General features: G+C 40.8%; 1 protein-coding gene across 1 annotated transcript in view; it reads left to right on the top strand.

Moving 5' to 3' along the window:
- The window catches only part of dscamb (Down syndrome cell adhesion molecule b), a 161231-nt gene that overhangs the window by 102146 nt on the left and 38459 nt on the right, over positions 1-20626 (top strand). The window contains exons 4-10 of the mRNA XM_010889381.5: positions 11949-12095; positions 12259-12537; positions 12740-13015; positions 14068-14364; positions 15443-15715; positions 16726-17004; positions 17250-17369. Of these exons, the coding sequence (XP_010887683.4) occupies positions 11949-12095; positions 12259-12537; positions 12740-13015; positions 14068-14364; positions 15443-15715; positions 16726-17004; positions 17250-17369 (1671 nt within the window). The remainder of the gene's footprint in view (positions 1-11948; positions 12096-12258; positions 12538-12739; positions 13016-14067; positions 14365-15442; positions 15716-16725; positions 17005-17249; positions 17370-20626) is intronic.

Here is a 20626-nt window from a genome sequence, read left to right as displayed (position 1 = left end):
AGTGACGCTGAAGTACTTTACAGTTCATGTCACACTCTCTGCCATTCAGATGTTTTATTGCTAATGGTATACGCTACTCCACTTCATATTTAACTGTGCAATACAGTAGTGCAATATAATTGTACAATACCAAATGCTTTTGTGGAGAGATCTAAACAGGGAATTGCAGTCTGTCTCTTGTTATGTAAGAAGCAAGCCTGGGAGGTTATCCTCTTCAAGCACTCACTGAAATGTTTGTGATAATTGTAATCTATTATATACATAATTGGTACTAGTACACCAGACAAAGCATATGTATTTGTTTGCTTTTTTGAGAGGTTTATCCCTGTAAAGCAATGTACATACTACATCGCAATTTCATATGGTCATTGTCTTGTCTTAGTAATAAAATCACAGGTTCATACCAGAACTTTGATCAAAACAAGAAAGAGTAGTATTTGTAAAAAGATCAACTGTACATGATTTATTAAAATTACATATTTCACTTGTAGGATTTGTGTTTAAATATGTATAGTTCATCTCCTGGCAGCTGGGCATTTTTTGGATGGATTGATTCAACCTAGAGGAATGATTTATGATTACTGAAAAGCCATCTTTAATTTACTGAGGAGAGGTAAATAATTTAGCAAGGCTCAAGCCACGCCCACCTGAAAATGCCCTTCTCATTGACATAATTTGACTGTATGTCAGGACTGAATAATCTACAGCCTAGGGTGTAGTCCCTGTCTACTTCACATGTACTGCTGCAGCATTGGGTTGAATCCGATCCACTGCTCCTTTAGCAAAAACTCCTACATAGCCTATTTACAGGAACAGTCAAATGTTTGGAAATGGTTTTGACTCACATTTTTATCAAAGATTAAACTATATATTGATTGGGATTTATTAAAGCATGACTTTAAAACTACATGAAAATAGAGAAGATACATTTATTTTACAGTAAACTTTTTGTAGGTTAAAAATCTCTTGATGTTTAATAATGTAAACAGAGACATTTTTATAATGTTGGACACTTTTAACCTCCCCCTTTCAAGTGACTTGACTTTTCCAAACTGGTCCCAAGACGGCGGAGCTATTGTGACGTCAGATAGAACTATATGTCCCATATATCTATGGTTATATCTATGGTTGTTATATTCATTCATTTGCATTGTATAAAATTTTGACCTTAGAACATGTTTTAATTCCAACTTTTCTTTTGAAATAAATCTTAAATATATACAGTGGGGAGAACAAGTATTTGATACACGGCCGATTTTGCAGGTTTTCTACTTACAAAGCATGTAGAGGTCTGTAATTTTTATCATAGGTACTCTTCAACTGTGAGTGAGGGAATCTAAAACAAGAATCCAGAAAATCACATTTTATATAATGAATTTGCATTTTATTGCATGACGATACCATAAAGGACCAGATATTTACTTCCTAACTAAGCTGTTATTTTTTAGTTTCGTTATAAAAGAAACTTACATTAATAAAATAAAAGAGAACACCTGTTTTGGTGCCATTTTGAGGAAATTGAATTTTAAGCATAATTCGGGTCAGAAGAGGCTCAACGAAGGTTCAATTCAATTCACTTGCTTTGGGCTCGCGTTAGCGTTCCAGATCAGCCATAGGCGGAAATCCCGGGGGGCGGGGGAGACACGACCCCCACATCCTGGGGAAAACTGATTCCCACTGTTAATTACTTAATTGCATGCATGTTAAAACACATGGCCGTTTTGAAAAAATCTATTTTTTATTATTGTAATTTGAATGTGTATATTTCAGGTTTGAGGTATATTTTTTTCAGTTCCATTAAAATAAATAATTTAGATAAGTTACAATGGCCTGAATATATCTGAATGTCTGAGTTTAGTCTATATTTAATTACTCTGCTAAAGTAACAGTTAATGATGACCAATTGCAGTTAGTAATTAATGCAACCAATGCTGAAAATCAGATTTGACTAAAATATCAATTTCACTGAAAGGACTGCCAGTGAACTCTGTCTCTGTGTTGGGGATCTCTCTGAGGCATTTCCCTCCTCCCTTCTTTTCTGTTGGAGCTCAGAGTTCATTTTCTCGTGGGTTTTCATACGTTTAAACAAATTGGTGGTGTTGCCACAGTAGTGAACAACCTTTCTACATACATCGTAGTTCGCAATGTTTTCATGTACAGTTGTAAAATATCTCCACATGATGCCCCTTTTTCGTTCAGCCATGGCATTCATGCAAGCAATTAATGTACTTGTAGGCAGGGCCGGCCCTAGGCATAGGGGGCCCCCGACGGCTAGTGAGCCCTGAACCACTAGGGGAGAGGGGGCCCCAAAAGGCTAGGGACGGCACTGCTTGTAGGCCTGTATCTCGGATTTGGTGTCGACGTCAGTAGTCAGGGTGCTCTGCGCGGCGTGCTGTGTGTGAGCAACGCGTATGTTTGTTTGAGTGCACAGTCATAAGCAACAGTAGAGCTGGAGAAGCACATTTCATGACGACTGAGCTTTGTTTGCACAGAGTGACTGTTCTACTCTTTGATGAAATTGGTACAACCTAGTAGAGAGAAACTGAAAATTGTATTGATCCTACTGATGCTAGAATCGATCTTCAAAAACGAGAAGTAATATCGTAGTATCCATTTTTTGGGATCGATCTGAATTTGCAGAGCTATAGTAGTGAGCTAACTGATGGCGCAGACTAAAACAGTATTACGGTGCCTGCACACGGGCCACGGTGGCGGTGAAGGTCTCATAGACTTTCAATTGAAGTAGGGCGATGGGCGGTGCTCGATCCTGTGAGCGCCTGGGATCAAATTTGTTGAACTTTTGAGCACCCGCTGCCTATGTTGACCAATGAACAGCATTTATCTTGTCAACCAATCAAACCCTTATTCATTGACAACACCGATATATGAGAGGAAAAAAGAGGATAAATATATTATTGTCCGATTTCCTGTAATCATACAATTTTACTTTGGACTCTGCAGACCTATAAAAAAAATCAGTGTGAAGGACATTGGTGCAGTTGTGTGCTTATCAGGTATGTGTTTGTGTGCATATCCAGAGGAGAGTGGGTTTATAATACCGTAGTTTATACTAGTTTGACTGGCTAGCTTTGCACGTGCTCAACTAGTGAAGTTGTTAATTGAATGTTAATCGTCATGTGTCATTTTGTTTTTATATTATAACAATATAGCCTAATAATTATAACAAGAATAATATTGCACACAGATGAGAATTGGAAATAATCTGCTTACCTAGACAATTACCTATACAATTTCTAAATTAAATACCTCCATATTTAATTTAGAAAAACATACAACAGGCAAACTTCTAGAAAACATACCAAAACCTAACTTTGCCAGCGCATTGTTGTTTCTATGGTAACCAACCCAAACTCAGCCACTGTGGCTGTCATGTGCACACCCGCGCGTTTACACCCCCGTTAGCGTTAGCTATCTTATACTGTAACAAAGCGCATTAGGCAGGGGCTTTGGTGGAAATGGTGTGACTGATTTAAAAGCCACTGCATTCGCCTCCTTTGAATGCAATTCTTTATCATGTTTGCCCTTTTAAACAGGGGACCTGAACAATTGCTTTCCAATGTCTCTTTTTTCTGCTAAAAGGCTATTCCAAAACATTAGTTCAGGCATTTTCGATGGAGTAACGTTAGTGGGCCATACATAAAAAAATAAACTGTGTATTGTCATCACAGAAAAAGATCATAATGATTGTAATGTTTTTTGCAATCTCAATTTGGATTATTGTGATGATTATTGCAAGTTCAGCAACATCAGCATCCTTACCTTCGAGAAAACAGCTTCTTGTCACAGCCACGCATATCTGTGCGTTCCTCTTTCCCATGTCTCACAAATATGACGCACATAGTTGATTGGCTATTTACTTGTGATGTATGACCACTCTGATAATACTGCGGGTGGGACATTGAGCCATACAAGCAGAAATCTTTCAGTGAGATGTGGCTGCCAGAGAAGCGCATTTAAGACTAAGTATTTTATTGGCAATCATAACAGACAAATAAAAGATTCCGATTAGGCATATTGTAACAAGAATCCAGACGAGCCTAGTTCAGCCGGCCCGCAATAGAACATGTTGCCACCTCTAGATTCGAACACGGTCACCCATGTGAAAGGTTGTGTCGTTAACTACTACACCACAGAGCTGTACATTTGTCAGGTGTCAGTATAGCCACTTGTGTCTATTCTGAACAAACCCTCTTATTTTAATAGTTCATTGGCCATTCATGAATGACATTGACACAGTTAAACTGATTAACGTTTCTTACTAAGTTTACCTCCACCACAAATAGCGGCTATGTACTGCGTTTGCCACTAGCTGTTTTAACAGTGTATTAGCCAGTAATAAGCTTGAGCGGTATCTACTAACTGGAATAGTCATAAGAATTGAGCAATTGTTAGCGAGTCTGCTAAAGCTATTTCATTTCATGGCATAAGAACTTATTTTTTTCTTTCAAGGCAAAACAACTTACTTTTTTCTTTCATTCGTGAATGACATTTATACAGTAACTATCAATAAAGGCGACTAATCAGTAACAAAACTTTTTGATTACTCAAACTCAGTAACGTAATCTGATTACTCTAAATTACTTTTAGATTGCTTTCATATTAAGAGGCATTAGAAAACAAATAGGAATAGACAATAACCCAGGAGTGTCCAAACAGTTCCACGGAGGGCCGTGTCTGCAGGTTTTTGCTCTCACCTTGTACTTGATTGACTAATTAGGTTACTAATTGGTTAGTTTCTACCCTCACCTGGTTGTTTAGGTGTGAACTGGGAACCCCTGCTATAACCAATTGAACACCTTTTGCGAGATCAATAAATGTTAGAGTTTGCATAGCTGGCCAAAAATGGAATTTGCATTATACCTTATGGGTTATGTACAATGCCTTTGGAAAGGGTTTCTAAACCATTCCATTCTACTACTACAATATTATTGGGCTACATCTCTACATTACACACACAAGGTTTGTCAGATATTCAGTCATTCCAATTAATCAAATAACCCTTGTTCTTCCAGAATCTGACTTTTTATCTGAACATAACCCAAAATCTAAGGATGTGTTAACCTATTCTGTTATTTGTGTTATTTGTGTTCATGTTTTCTATTTCTTCAAAACATAGTTGAAAAATAAATGTCTATTTGCCGAAAAGGGTATTGACATTATTGTATATAAAAATCTGGATATCCGTAGCTTTTTGCACGTACACTCAATCTGCAGTAGTCTTGATGTTTTGCTCCACGACCACCAACATTTTCAAAACGTTGCAGAAACCTCAGGCACGCAAATGCATGTTTCCTATTGTGAAGACCCACACACAAATACGTTTTACCCGCGCAAAGGTAACCTGCGATTAGTAGGGCAACCATCGATGGATTTTCAAAACACAAATGAAAGAAATAAACTGTAACCAATTAACAAAATTGTCTGAGATGCAAAGCAAGCAGAATCACATGGCCTACCTGTATGGACGGAGTTGAGGTTGCTGCATCAAATTCAAATCATCATCATTTGGCAAAGTGCTTCCCAACACATTTTCTCCTAAAATATTGTCATAAATTCCATATAATGTTTTATTTTTAAGGTAGCGTCATGTTACAGCAATCTATCAAATAGTTGCCTAATCTTCTAAACAATTCCTGTCTGAGATGTTCAGTGCATTTGACAAATAAACCTTGAAACTATATATAACACCTGGCCTATCGCCTATCATTGTTCTGAGAAAGATGTGTCGAGTAGATAACTGACTGACATTTTATATGGGTCGGCTTATATTATCGTAGACATATTTTGTTTTTACCAGCCATCCAACCAAATCCGGAGAAAATGATACTAGCGATTCATTGGTCACTAATCTGTTTCTGCGCACTCACATTTTCACATGATGATCACACACACAACTGAGGCGCGCAATTGTAATTTTGGTTCAAAAAATAATAATCAAACATGCAAGTTGTCAAAATTATTTCGCACACCTATTCTTTTTCAAATGAAGTAATTCAAAAGTAATCATATTTTCTTTCCCAAAGTATCTGTAATCCGATTACAGTATTTTAGTTGGTAACGTAAAGGATTACAGTTACTGTTTTTCTGCAATCCGTTACACCCCAACTCTGAATATCGGATCCAGTTATCGGCCAGGCTGATAATCGGTCCAGCCCTAGTTCTCTCTACAGTGACTATTAAAAAAGATAAATAGAAAAGTTGAATAAATGGCTGCATGCATGCCTAAATGAAAGCGCATGGCATTGCGTGCACTTTCATTAAAGACACAGATGAGTACAAACTGGCCTTCTATGACCTTCACAAATCAAAAAACGAAATGTAAGTAAAAGGACAAATGAAAATCACAACTCAATTACAGACATGAGAACATGTTCTCAAGGACTTCAGACTAGAAAAAATTGTAAAGGAAAAACAAGCCACATCAGGGACATAAGTGACTCTTAATTCCAAACGTAAGTCCCTTCCACTAGCATGGAAATGTGGGCTCACATTCTCTGTGATAAATTTGAATAAGACTATAAAGAATGTTATGGTAGGTGCGCTGTCCCCTGCTGAATGCAATTCAATCATCAAGTACTACATTTACATTTTAAATGTTAATCATTTAGCAGATGCTCTTATCCAGAGTGACTAACAGTTAGTGCATACATTTTAAAAGAGACAGATTAAATCCCCACACAGTTTAGTAATAAGTGCATTGTAATCAAATAATTAGTTATCAGCAAAGTTCAGAGCTGGAAAGAAGACCATATAAATAATAAACTTTTTTGAAGACTTGTAGAGACTATTCTATCCAGACATCCAAGGGAAGCTGGTTCCACCATTCAGGTGCTAGGACATAGTTTAGACTGTGTGGATCGTGAACTGCCCCGATGAGGTGGGACATCCTAGATTCCAGAGGTGGCTGAATCAAGAGCCCCGGTAAGGTTTGAGTATTGCTGAACGGAGGTAGGAGAAGCCTGTTTTGTTGCTCCGTAAGTAAGAACTACAAACGAACAGCGTGTCGTCAATGGTCACGCCAAGGTTCTTGGCACTCTGGGAGGAGGACACTGCGTAGTCGTGAACCATGATGGAAATGTGCTGGAGCGGACAGGCCTTCCCGCGAAAGAAGAGCAGCTAAGTCCTTGTCAAGGTTTTGCTTGAGGTGGTGGGCCGACATAGAAGCGGAGATGTTGGCCAGGCACGCAGAGATGCGTGTTGACACCTGGGTGTTGGAAGGTGGGAAGGAGAAAAGCTGAGTGTCATCAGCATAGCATGACAGATACCAACCTTCTCCGCGTCACCTTGTAGGAGTGGTCTGCTAGGTAGGAAGCAGTCCGAGATTGAGCAGAGCCTGAGATGCCCAAATCAGAGAGGGTCAGAATGTGGGATGCTATGGTTTACAGTGTTGAAGATAGCGGATAAGCATGTTGACCACATAACAGGTCAATGACAATGAGACAGGCTACAGGGAATTAAGTTTGAGACCAGGCAGACGTCAGGTGCCAGGTCTACAACCTCCCCATCAAGGTAAAAAAAATGCTTTTAAAAAGAATGAATGAACTGATTGCGGATTCAAGACACGGAAGAGAGCATGCTCCCCTAATCCCCTTCTTAGAAGCTTTAAGCTCCTCAGCCTGCGCATCACTGAGGACCTAAAAGACCCACACACATTTGTACAGATGCACAATTGAGTGCATACACTCACCTGCACCGCCCTTGACCATATGGCTCCTCTGAGTGTAGTGAGGACAGCCCCCGTAACTCTGGGGCATGCTGACTGCGGTCTAGGACATTTATCATCTAAAGATCATCATGGACCTCAGCCCCCCCCCACAAGACATGGATGTTCATTCTGTTCCCATCAGATAGAGATTGTTCAGGAGCATTATAATCAGGACAGAGTGACTGAAAAAAGCTTCTACCCACTGGCCATTAGACTGTTAAACTAACTGACCTGCGCTCTGAGCCACACCTTAGAGCCCTTTGCCCACTCACACAAAATTCACAAACTCCAGCTCATACACGCATACTGATTGCGCACACACCGAATCACACTCACTGAACCACGCACACTGAGTCGCATACAATGTCCATGAGGGGTGGCCTGTCCTTGTCCCAGCATGGTGAGGTCAGCTGCCCTTTGACCTGACATCAAAATAGTGTGTAGTTACTGTATCCATCGTCTCTGGAACTGGGAAAACAGTCACAGGATCTAGTACACCCGCCCATTAAAAAGGGAAGACACACTTTCTCATCTATAAGTCACGCCTTATTTAGCATTCTAAGTATGAGAGTAGAGAGAAATTTGATTTAGTCCAAGGCAAAGTGAGGGTGATTAGATTAAGTGTGTATCTGGAGAACAGAACTAGCTCCTTCAGATCAGCAGGGCTGGAAAGGGAATGTGTGGATATGGGCTGGGTTTCACATCGAAGAGTAGGCAGCATTTCTGGCTCTTTTGATGTGCACAAGAGCGCCACCTGCTCTCACAAACATCAGGCTGTCTGCACATACTGTATACCGTAGCAGTACTATACAGTATGTCTGGACAATCTGCTACAGTGTAACATTCACACAAGAACAAGGACAGAATATCAAAAGCCAGATGGTCGAGAAGGAAGCATAGACAAGCTGAAAGAAATACAAATATAGAGAATTCGGGGAGGGAGAGCAGAAAGAGAGACAATAGATTTTCTTTCATTTTGATTTCCTGCTGCATTCTGCTGAGCTCCTGTCCTCTCTCTAGCAACTCCTCTCCTAGCACTTCAGTCTGTCATAACACAATAACAGAGGTCTGACGGCTTAAAAGCCACTGGAGGAGCATGGAGGTGCTTGGGGAAAAAATTGCTACAGCACATAGGCAGCTCAGTGGATAGAGAGAAATACCATTTTGTCTCGCTCAAGATGGATTCCACTGTGAGATTTCAGGGTACCAAAGACAGAATCAAAATGGAGAACTAGAAAGGAGAAAAAAAGAAAGATGGGCTTTTTAGAAATTATTCCTGTTATTATAATATGAAGTACTCTGGGGATTTCTTTTTTTTTTCATTTTGATTACACAGTGTATTGTGACACTATTGACAAACAGTAAAAACATACTATAAAAAAAAATATCAGTATAAAAGACTTGCTTGCCTGAAATCTACTTTTGCTGCGTGGGTTAATATTGATGTATCTGATCTCCTCCCAGAAGCCTGCTGATAATGATAAGAACAAACACACAAAGACATGCAAAGATGCACAAACACCTCCTTCCTTCTACAAATCTCACTGCTGGTTGCCTGCTTCACACAACTGCATTTAAATCATGAGCTAGAAACCCCTTCAGGATATCAAATCCATGGACTGGTGTCTATTCTAACTAGGTCAACGCTTACAAAGGCTCTTTCATAGGCCAGTAGTCTTTTTCCTTCTATTCCCTCTATTTTCAGCTCTCTTCATTGCTGGATTTATTTTGTATTTTTTATTTGTATGAACATTAGGTTTGAATTGAATGAACAACCTCACATAAAAAAGAAAAAGCTTATATTAAATGTACAAATCCAATCTTTTTCTACTAAAATATCTTTACTCAATGAACAAATTATATAATCAATCCTTATAGTGCCTTCCTGATTACAGCTGAATTACAGCTCACTTTCCTTATTTCCGTGATTCTTTGATATAAATTCTTTGCTATAGCTCTGAGCAGACTAATTAATGTTTCTCTGTTACAACTACAGGTCTTCCTTGCATCCAAAAATGTATATCTGAGCCAAATTTTATCCAGGAAATTCCTATCCGACATTCACAAGTATTTTGGGGAAAATCAATACCAAATCCCACCAGGGCCCCTCATTCGTCAAGGTCATGATTCACTGCTTCGAATGACGGTGTGTTGGTTTTATCTTAGGAGTATAACTTGCCCCCAAATCTTGTTGCTACAATTCAATCAACCGGGTGCACATTCTGTGAGGGGTCGCTATGCATAAAAGTGTCATTCTAGACATGCTGCCAAGGCAAAATAATATCCCTTACAAGAACCTGGAGTCGGTAACCCTGTTACTGGGGAGCAGCAGGACATGCAGGTTTTTGATTGAACAAACCTGGATGACTAAGTGTGTTGAATTTAATTACAGATCTGATCAGCTGAGTACTGATGGAGGTTTGGCTGTTAAAACTGACTTTATACTTTTCAACTCATTTAATCAAAATAATATTTTTTGGTCTAATTTTGTTAATCTAATCCCATAATGCCTAGAAAGGCATTACTGCCAGGGAAATCAAAACATAAAACAATCATGGCCCTTTAAGCCTCGATTTTGTATCTGTCATTTGTGGCTTACCTTGAAGCTCACTTTTATATCTCTAAATGTGATAGCAGTTAATTGTCAATTTAGTTACATTTTTTGTTAAAAAATACAGAATGGTTCACAAACTGCACATCATTGCTGATTCTAATTGATCAAATGTATTGATTGATCAAGGCAGATGGACTTCACAAACCTGCTAAACCTGTGCCAAAATCGTGGGCACTGTTGAAAGATTTTTTCCTTTTTTGTATCATTGATTTGATCAGCTACCCCAACTGTCAGGTCCAGTGTCCACTAAGTGTCTTCGTAATGAATTCCAACTGTTTAGTACGGAGTGAACGCTGCTCTCTGAGAAAGGGAAGGAGGTACCACATCTCTCTTGCCATACTGCAAAAAATTTGTCCTAAAAAATTAGTTAAAACAAACTTAATATGAGAAAAAAAAATATTCAAATGAGCCCAAAACAATCTGTTTGTGGGTCAGAAAAGTTTTTTCTGAAGACTATTAAGATAGTTTTCAGAATTTCTTTTTCTCACCCCACTGGCATATGTTAAGCTTAATTTTTTGGCCGTGCAGTGTGTGCTTAAGAAAGAGCGGTTCTGGATAAGAAAAGTGAACTTTTATATAATGAGTCTTTATATAATTTGGGTAGACTTAGCCCTTTCAAGGTGTGATTGCATAAATGGTTCCCTGGAGTAAAGTGTGAGTGGGAGCTCATAGTGTGTCTTCTTTTCTGCTTTATGGAACCATGGTTATACATCATTATAACAATGTTATGAATTCCTTTTTTACTCCAATTGATTACTTTGTATTTCTCTTAGCATTTGGTTTTACAGCCCACTTTCCTCAGGATTTATCAAAAACCTCGTTCTAGTTGAACAGCACTGCAACCGCAATTTTTTTTTTTTACTGAACCTGCCCCTGGCTGGAGTTCCTGGGGGCCTAAATGCCTACTAAGCTCTATCTGACTTAGCATGCTTGCCACAGCACAGTGAAGACAATCTCCTGTAAATAGATTTGTCAATTATTTTTGACAGCAAACTGCTCTCACAGGAATAATACGTGCATATGACTGAAAGAGTAAGGTATCATTCCTTACAGATGATGACCACCCTAATCAGTTGGGTTTGATCCCAATAGTTAACATAATATTATTGCCCAGACTGAACTGCCAGTGACACCATAAGATGCTGCCGAAGAGGTTCAGATGAGTTGGTCCACAGAAAAGGTGGCCTCTTGCCCCCCATTGAGGTCCTATATGGCTCCAGGGCAAGACATTGATGACCCCTCCCTCCACAGTCACCCACTGTTCCAAAAATATTCCTCCAGTACAGATCCCCTGGGCCTTCAGCAAATGCAAATGTAGATCCATGTACTGTAGATTCATCACTCACATTATCTTATATACTGCCTTCCCTTTGCATAGATATTGTGATTCTATTCCTGTATGTCGTTTGTCATTTGCAGCACCATAATATCAAAGAAAATAGAAATTCATTCAACAATTAAAGTTGATTCTGATTCCGAAATGTATGATAAAAAAATCATAAAATGAGTGTCTTCACTTTGGCTGGAGTACAACAGTACCTCCCTATTGAGCATGTTGGCCATACTACCAATTTTCTATTTAAATAACACCTCTCTTTTCTCTTCCAGGACCTAGATTTCTCATAACAACCACAGGAGCCTTGTATATTCTGGATGTACAGAATGAGGATGGATTGTATAACTATCGCTGCACCACGCGGCACCGCTACACAGGCGAGACCAGACAGAGCAACAGTGCCAGGCTTTTTGTGTCAGGTAGGACAGCTCTAAGTACCCTAACAGAACCCTAGAAACATCTGGCATTCTATACGGCGCCACATTTTTGCGGCGATATAACAAAAACTTTAGAATCTTTCTATGCTGCCGAGTCCACAACACAGTGACCTACCAAAAAAATGTCTCTGTTGTCTCTCATAAGATCCAACTAACTCGGAGCCGGGGATTCTGGATGGCTTCGACCGCCGAGAGGTCATGGCGTCACATCGGGTGGAGCTGCCCTGCAAGGCGTCAGGCCACCCCATGCCCAAGTACCGCTGGCTGAAGGACAATAGCCCTCTGGAGCCTGACACGCGTTTCCGCCAGAGTGTCACAGGCCTGCTGATAGAGAGCGCCCAGCCAGCAGACTCTGGCACCTATGTGTGTGAAGTGTGGAACAGCTACGGGAACGCTGAGGTGGTGGGTCGGCTGCTGGTCAAACGTAAGTCCCAATGCCACATCACACTCCCAAGAGTTTATCTAGCCGCGACATTCATGTTTTTAGCTGCTACAGCTGCATTCTCACGTTATCTACAGGGCTTATTCACGTGAACCAAATAGATTTCCATGTGTAACGATTTCACAGGCAGCTTGTTCAGGATGTGCTTTTTTATGTGTGTTCCGGGGTTTTCTTTGGTGTCCAGAGCCCCTGAAGGCGGTGGTCAGTCCACGCAAGGTGAAGGGCAGTGTGGGCAGCAAGGTATCCCTGCACTGCAGTGTCAGTGGCTCTGAGGAGTACGAGCTGTCATGGTACCGTAATGGAGAGATAATCTACCCTGGCAACAATGTGCGGATCACAGGCATCAGCAGAGAAAACCTGATTATGGAGGGCATGGCCAAGAGTGACGGCGGGGCCTACCAGTGTTTTGCCAGGAAGAACAAGATGTCTGCCCAGGACTTTGTGCAGGTCATATTGGAGGGTGAGATATCGTAGAGGCTTCTAATAAAGATCAATGTTTCCATGGTAGTTAATGAATGTAGGCAAGCACTTCCCAGCCTTTTCATTTCCGTGGACCACCAAGTTAAAATCACAAGCACTTGAGAAACAACATTCACTGTATATTTTATACGATATATGTTGCAGTTTAAATTTAGAGTGAATTACTATTATCATTATAAACAATGTCTAAATGATGTATAGTGGTAACATTACACTCCAATTGTTATTATTATTATTACCATTAATAGAAAGGAAATGAACACCCATCCCAAATTTTCGGAGAATAGGTTTAAAACAAGTGGTGTAGTATATATAAATCCTGGGTTTAGAAAATAAAAATGTATGTGTACTGGGCAGTTGACTACGGTATGAGCGTGTAAGTTTTGTGTGCATGTATGTGTACTAGCATTAGCAGGAGTGACTTAGCAGAAAAGGTTTAGCCTTAGATCAATGCAGGGTGTGCTAATAAGAGGTGCTGTGCTACTGCATTACAGACTCTGTTATTAGGGTTACTAGCCCAGTCAGCTTTAAACTGCTTACCTTAGCCTGGTTGCTTGGGCAACTGTCTCCTGTGGCCAGGAACCTGTATAAGGAGGATATTGATAATCTATAATGATGTTGCATGCCAGGTTATCAAAGAGCAACCGCCGATTTCAAAGGCCACTCTAAAATAGAGCTGTTTTTCATCTGGCCAAGACACCCCTCAATTCTAGGAAAGGACAGAACATAGACAGATTCTGTTGCAGCTTTTGTTTTTTTGTTTTGTCAGTTGAAAAAATATGATTTCAATTGATAATGCATTTCCTTAATACCCATTAGTTTATTTTTTATCATTACACCAGAATAATTCTGGATTCTGCTGTATTTTGTTTTTAACAGCTACTTATGTCCAGCTACTTATGTTTATTTCTGCTCTGAAAAGATCTAGCCAGGCCCTAAGGTACCACTCACTGAATGTCTACCCAAGTCACCCTACTATCAACATATTAACCATCGCCCATTGTCCCACCCATTGTCTCTTTTCACCATCAGACGGCACTCCAAAGATTCTGTCCTCCTTCAGTGAGAAGGTGGTCAACCCCAATGAGCCGGTCTTCCTGGTGTGTAATGTCAAAGGCACTCCCCCACCCTCCTGCACCTGGAGCCTGGATGACGACCCGATCATCAAGGACAGCCACCACCACCCCGGGCATTATGAGACCCATGAAGGCCACGTGGTCAGCCAGCTGAACATCACCCACACCAAGGAGGTGGATGGAGGGGTTTACCGCTGCACCTGCAGGAACTCGGCCGGGGCAGTCTACCACCAGGCTCGAATAAACGTAAGAGGTGCTTGTCAGATCAGCTCCTCCAAAACAACAACAAAAACATACACCTAACCCATTTCTGTTTGGTTTCCAAGTTACTTGCATGCTTTTTTTCTTTTTGGGGATTTTGTTGTACCCTCGCTCCTTTGCAAAGTGCTCACTTCCTACCCCAATCCCCACTTCCACACACAGAAACGCACTCACTCACACACACACACTCACACACACACCCACACACTCAGCTGTTCAGTTTTCCTCATTCTTTCCATGGCATTTTTATATCCCTATATGCTGATGTAATACTCTGTTTATTTAGACTTTTTGTAGCCTAACAGCGTCTTCTTCATAAACAATGGCAGGTCAAAATCACCTATGTTTTTTCAGAATGTCTTTTGCGAATGTATGACCCACAAATGTATATCTGTCCTATATATTGCATCTTGTTTGTAGTACTTTGGAATGTGCTAACAGTACCATTATTCCAGTATTTAATAGTAATCCTATCCTGTACACAGATCACTGTCAGTTGGATGATTCCCTCCATCTGATTTGCACTCCTCTTTCATGTGTAGATGTTTGAATGCCGTTTAAAATGTTTTCTATTCTCGAATGCCTGGAGAGGTAAATCTTCAGCTGCGTAGGTACAATTGGTAGATGTCACATAGGTGAACTCTTTACAGCATGTTTCTAGGCTGGCGGTGGTGGTTTTGTCTTTGGGAGTAGCTTCACAATCCCTGATCGAATCTTTCCTTTCTGAGGCTCTGTATCTGTATATTCTGTTCATTAATTTTTCTGTGTTATGTCTTTATTCAGATGAAAAAGATTAATATGGCTCTTGGATTTGTAAAGCAGATAATACAAACAGTGAATATTGTCCACTAAAATGTTGTGTCTTTCAGCTGTCAGCCAACCCTACCATATCCATGTCTAATATCGTCCTGATTTTACAGTCCTCTTCAGAGGCTACCTTAAGGTGCTGTGGTAAAAACAAACACATTTGGGTGTGCTGTCAATACATACTGCCTTATGTAGTCACGTCATAAACCCCTCACCCATAAATGTGTTTATAGAGAGCTCTCTCTACCTCTCTGCATTTTTAGGGGCTGCCAGCATCCGTCCAATGAAAAACATCACGGCCATCGCAGGGCGAGATGCTTACGTCCACTGTCGCGTCATTGGCTATCCGTACTATTCCATCAAGTGGTATAAGAACTCCCACCTGCTCCCTTTCAACCACCGACAGCGGGCCTTTGAGAACAACGGCACTCTGAAGTTGTCTAATGTGCAGGAGCTGGACCAAGGGGAGTACAACTGCAGGGTGTTGGTTAAACCCCACCAAGAGACCAATCAGAGCGTCCACCTCAGTGTCCGAGGTAGGAAGAGTTTGTCTTCCGGACCCCATACACTGTGACCGTACGCACTATGTAAGGGATCTGTTTTTTCACATCCACAATTATTTTCCAGCATACCAGGCTTGGTTAGACACTAGAAACTGTTCAGTCTTTTAGCGGAGGTAGGAAGTGACCTCGCAGGTCATACTCTCATTGGCCAGTGCCTGACATTCACACCTGCTACAAATACACTGCTTTGCTGTGTGAGGTTACATTAGACCCATTAGTATGACTGCAAGTGCTGTAGCGATTGAGCTTGATTATCAGTGGCCCAAGAATACGTAATGGAATGTTAACAAGTGATTCCCCATGCCTCATATCCATGTCCTTAATGATGAAGCCATATTAAGACGTTTCCCTGAGATGTTGCTGGGACGGGTGAGGGAAGAGGGGGAAGACGGCGAAGTGGGGGAAGAGGGATATCGTATGATAAAAAGCAACACTTCTCTGCTGCAAGTGTGTTGGTTAATTTGCTCTGCTCATGCTTAAAATTCTGAAGTGGCTGGGGAGATCCCAGGAGTCCATTATCCCTACTTTGTTGTGAATTAAATAAGCACTGAAGCACTACTTATTTAAATGTTATTTTAACTCATTGATTCTCAAATGTGGCTGTTTTGCGAAATGACTATAAACTGCTATAGTGAATTTACGGAGTAGAAACTCACATTTTGATATATATCTCGTCTTTGGGGTCCAATTCTTCATTAAGATTTGTTAACATGCTGTTTTTGCCGCTGATTAATCATTGTTCGTTTATTTTGGACTGACATGGCATGAATCTCGAAAAGTCCAAATAATCCCTCCTTCAAATGTTTCTGGACTAGTGGAACTGCACATTGTACAATATTGTTTGTGCCGATGCCCGAGTACAGACTGTTCCTCTAGAATAAAGGAACGACTGAGTTGGTTTACTTTAATTCTTGAGATGATTCACTCTGTCCTTTTATGTTCAGATCCAATTGTGAATACAGTCTTCACCTCTCTTCCTCCAGTTCCACCCTACATCCAGCCCTTTGCGTTCCAGCGGTTCTCTATTGGTCAGCGTGTCTTCATCCCCTGTGTGGTAATGTCAGGTGACCAACCACTGGACATCACATGGCAGAAGGACGGACGCCCAATACCAGCCAGTCTGGGGGTCACTATCGACAACATAGAGTTCACCAGCTCGCTGAGGATCTCAAACCTTTCCCCAGACCACAACGGAAACTACACCTGCATTGCACGCAACGAGGCTGCAGCCGTAGAGCACCAGAGTCAGCTCATCGTTAGAGGTAAGAGGAGGCTTACGCCCTGTTCCTCAGTGACTGTTGTATCTTTCATAGCCACCCCTTCTCCCTGAATCATACACCATCCCTCTTTCTGTAATCCTCTCTGCCATGCTTCTCACCATCCTCTTACCATGTATTTCTATCCATAGCGTTTTTTTCTCCAGATTCATCTATCGCTCCTGCCTGCTTTCAGAGAGCATGTGTTTGTGTTTGAGCATCTGTTTCTGATGTTACCTCTGCTCTTCCAGTTCCTCCCCAGTTTGTGGTGCAGCCCACAGACCAGGATGGGATCTATGGGAAAGCTGTGACTCTGAACTGCTCTGCGGAGGGTTATCCTCGCCCCACCATTGTATGGAAGCACTCTAAAGGTAATACGAAGTTGATTGGTATTATGTATTCAATGGTCCTACAACTGCAACTGCTTTGGGGGGAATATATGTTGTTTTTATTGCAGGCTTGTGGGTTCCATCTGTTTCGTCCACATCCCATGTGATATGCTGTAATTGCAGTTGTGTACGCACACATTGTCACAGGTCACAGGTGTACATCCACTGTGGTCTGTGAGGTGTGGGAGTTATCAGTGAGATGTGAGAGAGCAGGTGAACAAATAGCACTTGACCTGAATAGCTGAAGAGGGGACCCAGGTGTTGGCTGCTTCGTCCATAACCAGTGATGAAAGCTTCCCTCACTAGGGAGAACAACCAATTCAACCAATGGGATGGTATGGCTGACAGTTTGAGGGACAGTGGGATCTGGGATCAAAGGAGTGGTGACAGGGCCAGACAGACAACAGCCAGGCTTTGATGGGATTTGTTTGTTACTTGGGCTCCCTCAGACTGAGAGGAGATTGGGTTTGATGAGAAATGCTCCTCAAAGCTACAGGCCCCCTTCCCCGTCTGATTACTAACATCTGAAAGAATCATGGTTGGTCACCACGGTGATGGCTATTCGGCCAGAGCCTACATCTAATTTGTTAGGGCTAGTGTCGGAGGAGCTGTGGCACTGGAGAGACCTTTTGTACTTTCAGTCAGGTGCTTGTAGAGCAGAACAGGAAAGTAGAGATAGAATGGTTAGGATGTAAAGGTCAGTTAGTATTAGCATAACTGCTAGCACTCTTTGGATAAGAAAAATCCATCATTCAGGAGCATGTCCTCTCTCTCCCCATTTACAGTTTTTTTCTTTTTTTCTGTTTATTTCTTTGTCTCTCTCTTGATGTTTCTCACTCTCGTCTTGGGAGCAGAGTGGAAATACTACAGGCACTTGACCCCTTTGCTAACCAGAAACACTTGACTGCATTTTTAATTAAGCACCAAAACCCACAGCTCACCAAATGTCCTTATCTTTACACGCTAACTTTAACACATGCTAATATCTGGACCAGTTCGGACATGTTTAATAGTCTACAGCTCCAAAAAAAAGGAGGAGACCACTGCACCTTTTCCTTTCCTTTCCAAAAAAGTTGAAAAGGAAGGTTTTGAGTGAGGAACAGAAGGGTTAAAATTAAGAGACAACTGCAAATTGAACACTTCTGTTTCTCACTCAAAACCTTCCTTTTCGACTTTTTTGGAAAGGAAAGAATAAGGTGCAGTGGTCTCTTCATTTTTTCCGGAGCGGTATACTCAAGCCTGGATTTGTTGCTTTTATTGTAATGAAAGTAGAACATTTACAGCAATGGCTGTTCCCAGGCATCTCCATGTCCTAAACATTTGCAGCATTATACATTTATTCAAGCTCTGAAGTATTTTTTTAAATGAGAATGTCCAACATGGATGACTATAGAATAAACACTATAAACATAGATCATAGAAAGTTTAGTGCAGAATGAATACCTGTAACAACTGTCTAAGTATCAGTTCCTGAGCTAATGAATTTGCTTACTTTCACCACTAAGACCACTTTTATAAGTGTTATTTTAAGCTCTATAATTTATTTATCTTTAATGTATCACTAGGAATTGGGAAATTCCTTATCTGCAAAAACATTTCTGTGTTGCTGTAAGGACTCAGGACACCAATAATTTAATTTAAATGTATTACTAGCTAAGCAAAATCGGTTCAGATTGTCTAGATCAGAATAATCTGTTCTGTTCACGTGCCTGTCCATCATTTCATACATTTTAGTCATTTTACTGTTGCTCTTATCCAAAATGACTTGGAGATAAAAAGCTGGCTGTGGTTATTTTTTCTACTCATTGGATAGGTAGGGTTTCAGAAAATTGTCAGAGATTCTAGCTTTAAGAAGCAGATTCCACCATTGGGGTGCAAGGACAAAGAAGAGTTTCGACTGTGCAGATTGGGAGTAGCCTTCCAATAAGGATGGTATGGTCAAAAGCCTTGAAGTGGCTGAATTAAGAGACGCCACTGCTTCCCATGCTATTGTTTAAGCAACTCTTCCTATTCGCTTGCATCAGCCAATCAAATATATAAAATATGAAACATGCAAGCGCTCTGCAGAAAGAACAACAAACATGTTTTCCAAAGAAGGATTCACATCTATGACATGAAGTAAACTCATGGAATTCAAAAACACTGAAAATCCATAACCTTTACTAAAATATATATTTTTTATAAAATTAGCTAACTTTGCATAGCTAGCTGAACATTTCCTGCTTTTTTAGTTAGATAACTTTTTTCTAGATTACTGCTTGCTATCATACAGTGAGGGAAAAAAGTATTTGATCCCCTGCTGATTTTGTACGTTTGCCCACTGACAAAGAAATTATCAGTCTATAATTTTAATAGTAGGTGTATTTGAACAGTGAGAGACAGAATAACAAAAAGAAAACAGAAAACGCATGTCAAAAATTTTATAAATTGATTTGCATTTTAATGAGTGAAATAAGTATTTATACTCCAAGGTGTCTTTTATACAGGTAACGAGCTGAGATAGGAGCACACTCTGAAAGGGAGTGCTCCTAATCTCAGCTTGTTACCTGTATAAAAGACACATGTCCAATCAATCAAACAAACACCTGTCCACCATGGCAAAGACCAAAGAGCTGTCCAAGGATGTCAGGGACAAGATTGTAGACCTACACAAGACTGGAATGGGCTACAAGACCATCGCCAAGCAGCTTGGTGACAAGGTGACAACAGTTGGTGCGATTATTCACAAATGGAAGAAATACCAAAGAACTGTCAATCTACCTCGGTCTGGGGCTCCATGCAAGATCTCACCTCGTGGAGTTGCAATGATCATGAGAACGGTGAGGAATCAGCCCAGAACTACACAGGAGGATCTTGTCAATGATCTTAAGGCAGATGGGACCATAGTCACCAAGAAAACAGTTGGTAACACACTATACCATGAAGGACTGCAGCGCCCGCAATGTCCCCCTGCACAAGAAAGCACATGTACAGGCCCGTCTGAAGTTTGCCAATGAACATCTGAATGATTCAGAGGAGAACTGGGTGAAAGTGTTGTGGTCAGATGAGACCAAAATCGAGCTATTTGGCATCAACTCAACTTGTCATGTTTGGAGGAGGAGGAATGCTGCTTATGACCCCAAGAACACCATCCCCACCTTCAAACATGGAGGTGGAAACATTATGCTTTGGGGGTGTTTTTCTGCTAAGGGGACAAGACAACTTCACCGCATCAAAGGGACGATGGACGGGGCCATGTA

The sequence above is a fragment of the Esox lucius genome, chromosome 1 (genome assembly GCF_011004845.1).
Source record: "Esox lucius isolate fEsoLuc1 chromosome 1, fEsoLuc1.pri, whole genome shotgun sequence".
In the NCBI taxonomy this organism is placed as follows: Eukaryota; Metazoa; Chordata; class Actinopteri; order Esociformes; family Esocidae; genus Esox; species Esox lucius.
Note: the sequence above shows the minus strand (reverse complement) of the source record. Positions and strands in the feature narration are given on the sequence as shown.